The 5,605-nt window shown below is 42.1% G+C and overlaps 1 protein-coding gene across 6 annotated transcripts in view; it reads right to left on the bottom strand.

Annotated features, from left to right (window-relative positions):
* YLPM1 (YLP motif containing 1) overlaps nt 1-5,605 on the bottom strand; it is a 41,753-nt gene that overhangs the window by 30,928 nt on the left and 5,220 nt on the right. For all 6 annotated transcript variants that reach the window (XM_019615744.2, XM_010711726.2, XM_010711727.2 and 3 more), the window contains exon 4: nt 2,776-5,127. In XM_019615744.2, coding sequence (XP_019471289.1) covers nt 2,776-5,127 — 2,352 coding nt within the window. The remainder of the gene's footprint in view (nt 1-2,775; nt 5,128-5,605) is intronic.

Below are 5,605 nucleotides of genomic sequence, written 5' to 3'. Positions count from 1 at the left end.
TTTTTTAATTGTAGTAACTCTTTGGTCATACTAATTGCATGTATTATGGTAGCACCCAAAAAACAACTCAGAGCAGGATCCCTCTGTACTTGGTGAAACAGAGGCCATCCTGGCCATCAATGCCTCTGTTCAGCATCCAATGCAAGGGCAATGTGGCTCACAGAAAGGGCTCCCATGTGCTGCATTAGTTCAAAGATTAGACCGAGCAATTGCCAGCACTTATGTCTTCTTTATGGCAGGCTTATGAAGAATAAACCTCATGATAAATACAGAACAGTATGCAGCACCAACTATGCTGTCATATTCACAATAAAAACAAAGCCCGATGAAAGCATTACTTTTGAAGGTGAAAAAAAAAATGATGTACCATACTACTAATGTTGCTCTTGGATCAAAAAAGTAAGAAAAAAAAAAACAACAAACCCAGTCTCCTTAAAGTTGTTTCTATCATTCAGACTGGGGTCATTTGCTTGTAAGAACCTGATGCAAAGTACCTGTGTAATTAATTTTAAGAATATCCTCATATCAAATTTAAAAACAAGAGTATCAATATTATATTTGTATTTCTCCTTCTTAATGACTTAGACATGCATATCTACACCATTTTCATTTCTATGTGTAAGTATTTCAGCTTGAGTAAAATTATTCACTTATGCAGTGGTTCCCAAAGTACGGTTCTACCCTCTCTTTTTAAAAATCACTTTTCTTGCATTTCTGCATGCAATTAAGGCCTGCCATATGGGACAGATGCTTAGTAATCTTAAGAGTTTGAAAACAAAACGGCTTCAAGAAAAGTGCAAAATATCTCTCTATTGTTCAACACAGTTTAATGTAACAGAGATAACTAAACATTCACTTTAACTGCTCATTATTTTAGCTTATTCTCCCTGTGAAATTAAAACTCTTGTCTTTACTAGGTATCAATCCTAAGCTATCTCTCAATAACTCACAAATAGGATGGGTCACATGAATCTCTGTCTCATTCACCGAATATAAAGGAAGAAACTTATCTTTCTGGTTTTCTCATGAATACTTTTAATGCACCAAAACCCATGCGTCAAATCACAAACAAAACATTTGTGCAGAAGGTGGGTGTTCTCCTCCTTCTCCTCCTTCTAAATTTACTGAACCCTAGGATATTTCTGATGTGGAAGAGGATATCATTCGATTACTTATTTTGATATAAATCCCTATTACATCATTAGGGAATTTAACAGATGCTTTCTAATACGAGATCTTCGTTAACTTTTGCATTCTGAGTTTGCCTTGCATTCATATCTTCCTGATTATTTGCCATTGCTCTTATGTTGATCCTTAGAAGCAATGTCAACAAAGCTGGACAAAATTATTCACTGAGGATGCTACAAGTTCAAATGAGGGAACATTCTAAAAAGAAAACAAACACACAAACCATACTTCAATTAAAAATTAAGCAGTATTCAGAAATTAAATAGGTTCCACTATGTGAATTAGGAATCACTGCCACATAAATCTTGACGTGACTATTTGAAACAATTACCAAACTCATCTGAGGATAATAGAATATTACAAAGTAATTATCAACAAGCTCTTTTGAAAATAATGGAAAGATTGGTCAGGTGATCTGGATGCATTTTGAAAAGTAACTAATGGAAAATGCCCTATTCAAAAGAAGAATGCTCTATCATTTAAGAAAAAAATAAGTTCATCCATGAAAGCTGTGATAGCGATACTTTGAACAACTAGTTCCATGTGAGTTTCTACTGCCATTCTATGGTGGAAAGAAATGAAGCTATTAATGTGTAAATTGAAGAAACCGGGAAACAAGAACCATCTACACAGAAGCACCAAACTTTTCTGATAGCTTTGCTTTATGGGCCAGGTGAGGTGGGAATAACAACATACTAAAGAAGCAGAAGCACCACGCAACAGGTTTGTTCTCATGGTACCTATCTGGCAACTACATTAGTTAATGAACATAATGAAAAAGGAGGTTCCAAGAGCTTGCTTAGGTCATGAAATTACATCAGGACAAAGTTTTCTTCCACCAGACAATGAACATCGTTCTCAAGCTTGGAAAAGCACATAAGTGACATGACTCCTGGAACTGGAAACAGACTGATGTCAAACAAGGCTTCTTAGTAATTAGTTTTACAGATACATGAAGTGCATTCCCCCGCATAGGAACTCAGCTTTAAAATTAGTACTACCTATATGTAAAGCAAAATAAAAAGAGAGACTACTTCTAAATGTATATTTTGTGCTCTTGAAACAGCCATGAGAAAAGGAAGTAAACAGTTTAAAAAACAAAAGAAAAATGATAAAATAACCAAAAACTCCATCGCAGTGGCAACTCATTGCTGATCAAGATTTTGAAAATTTCATTCACATCCAATTAGTCCATTTGGCTAGTTAAACTACAATATGATTGACTTGCCTATTTAACAGCTGGATGTTAAACTGGATGTGGATTCACAATCCCTAAGAAATCTTTGGCCGTAAAAATGTAGCTGCTACTTGGCAAACACAGAATATTTAATTTGCATTGGAAATAAAAAAGAAAGATAGGTCAGAAGTGAGTCAACTCATCAGAACATACTAATGCATGACAAGAAACATTTATAATGAAGATGTCCAAAAGGAAATTAACATCCCCCACTCAATACTATACAATTGAAGTGTACCAGCTCAGAAGTTCAAAATTCTAGAGAACACGCAATAGTATGAAAATGGTTAAAAAAAAATTTAATATCTACTTATTTTTCCTCCCAAATGTGACAGAATCAGGCAACTCACCGAAGCATTTTGAGCTCCTGGGCAGCTTTCAGAATTATTTCATGCTGTCTTTGGCTCAGGACCATCACTCCCCCCAAGGACTGTTCTGAGTCCAGGTTGGAATCTGTTCCCAGCATATCAGAGGAATGTGAAGGTGGAAGAAGGGATGAATCCAGCTGACCATCCAAAGATCTTACTCTGTCTCCATCGTCTGGATACCACCTATCTGACAACCGTTCCCTCTCCCAATCATTCCTTTCAGGAACAAAGTCCTGTTTCTCCCGCCATGTGTCATATCTCTCCGGATACTCTCGAATTCTCAGCTCACCTCTGTCTCGGAGGTCTCTGTCATAATGGTCTCTATTCCTATCCTCTCTCCACCTGTCTTCACGGTATCTGTCCAGAGGTGGAAGGGGTGGTAGTGGTGGTAGGGGGGGAATATCCAGGTCACGATTCCCCATTTCTCTATCATCCATAGGTCTCATGTCCCAGTCTCTATTATCCCATTCTCTGTCCAAATCTTGATCGTAAATGTCTGAGGATCTCCCAGTTCTATCTAGATCTCTCTCTAGTTCCCTCTCTCTTGGCCTTTTCCAGTCATCCCACCATGAATCTCGTCTGTCATGATCAGATGATAAATGAGGTAGTGCTGATAGCGGAGATAATGGAGGCATTGAATGATGAGATGGCAGTCTGTCATCTCTATCATATGGATCTACAGAATCATCCTGATAATCAGAGTTGTGATCTCTCCAGTATCGTTCTCTTTCCCAGTCATCCAAATGCTCGTGCTCCATCGAAGGGTCATCTCTACTATCCAAAGGAAATTCCTCATGCATTCTCTCATCTTCATGACCCCAAGAACCCCTGAGTGTCTCATCTCGATGGTAAGGAGGCATGTTGTCAGGGTCATCTCCTAGGTGACTTGGTTTATCCATATTGCCTCCTGCTTCCCTCTCCCGGCTATCTGCCCTCCTGACAGGACCTCTCTCACGACTACCCGCCCTCCTGACAGGACCTCTCTCACGACTCCCTGCTCTCCTGACAAGGACCCTCTCCCTGCTGCCTGCCCGCCTGACTGGGACTCTTTCCCTGCTGCCTGCCCGCCGCATGGGCTCCCTCTCCCTGCTGCCTGCCCGCCTGACAGGGCCTCTTTCCCTGCTGCCTGCCCGCTGTCCCCTGTCCCGGCTGCCTGGCCGCCCAGCTAGCTCTCTGTCTCGGCTAGACATCACCCTCTCCCGGCTATCAGACTGGCCACCCATCGTCCTCTCTCGGCTGCCAGATCGTCCATCTGGCATCCTCTCCCTGCTCCCTGACCGCCCATCTGGCATCCTTTCCCTGCTGCCTGCTCTCCTGAACATGCCCCTGCCACGGATGGATGCCTGCCTAGCCTGCCCTCTCCCTCTGTACACATATCCTCTGCCACGGCCATCGTCCATCCTGCCCATTCCCCAGCCATGGCCATCATCCATCCTGCCCATTCCCCAGCCACCGTCCATTCTTCCCATTCCCCGGCCGCCATCCATCCTGCCCATTCCTCGGCCATCCATCCTGCCCATGCCTCTGCCACGGCCCATACCCCAGCCACGGCCATCTCCTTGCCCTCTGCCCTGTCCTCTTCCTCTGTTTATATGCCCCTTGCCTCTATCTTCATGCATAAAAGACCCTTTCCCTCTGCCTTCTGGCCCAGGTACTATCTGGGTACTATCTGAATCAAGCAATTGACTGTCTGTGGAATCCAGATCCTCATTTCCTGTTACAGGGGTTACTGCACCTCCTGTCCTTGCAACACCTGACTGCAAAGCTACAGAATTACTAGAAAGGGATGCTGAATTCTGGTTTGGAATAGGTGAAGTACTTCCTTTGGACTCTTCTACTTGCTCGTTAGGATCATGTGAACTCCACGTCCACTTTTTAGGAGGGTCTGAAGTGGTTTCTTTGACTTCAGCTTTGGATGGTTCCTGTTGAGTGTTTGCCAGGTCTTCATTTGGCTCAGCTGAACTGGTACTCTTCACATCAGGAGGTGATTGCGTTCCACTTACAGTCTGCTGATTGCCAGCTATGTCTGTAAAAGGCTCTTTGTTTTCTGATCTTGAGTCTGTTTGTGACTGCTGCTGTCCTAAATGAGGCCTAGGCCCCCTCCACCGTGGACCACCAGGTCGAGAACCATGTGCATGTGATGTATTTTGGGAAGTATAAAATTGTCCTGCTGGTCCACGTGGGATATTGCCCCATCTACTCGTATGCTGTCCATCAGTATTCTGTCGGTCAAAACGTGACCTGTGTCCTTCTGAGCGCTGGGAGTCAAAACGGGGCCCTCTCGGCCTTGAGCCTTCAAATTTGTCGTATCCTCTTCCTCGAGGCCCATCAAATCTGTATGTGAAATAAAGGCAATTTTACTCAAATGAATATGTCAAACTCTAAAAAAAGATTTCACACCTCCTTGATTTAACTGATGTACTCTAGCGTGCCTTAGAACCAAACCCATTTGAACCACTGCAGAAGCATGGAGAAATCTCCATTGCAACACTGTACAACAAAGACATTTAAACCAGTTGCAGACCCTAAAAAGGAAACTTAAGTATCTCAAGATTTAAATGTGACTTTAAAAAGGAAAAGGAAAAAACCCCACAAACCTTCCAAAGTTGATCGAAAAAAGTTTCAGCTTTTCAGTTTTGTTGAAATGAATAGGACTTACTGAACTTTTGCTTTAATACTATGAACAAGCTTACTTCACTATGGTGATGAATGGCATACAGGAAAATCTATACATACTTATAGAAAGGATGTGTTTAACAGTTTGTTGCAAGACAACATGCCTAAAACAAGTGCATTTCTATGGCATCTTTTT

This window comes from Meleagris gallopavo, chromosome 5 (genome assembly GCF_000146605.3).
Source record: "Meleagris gallopavo isolate NT-WF06-2002-E0010 breed Aviagen turkey brand Nicholas breeding stock chromosome 5, Turkey_5.1, whole genome shotgun sequence".
NCBI classification, from domain to species: Eukaryota; Metazoa; Chordata; class Aves; order Galliformes; family Phasianidae; genus Meleagris; species Meleagris gallopavo.
This window is presented reverse-complemented; position numbering and strand designations above follow the sequence as displayed.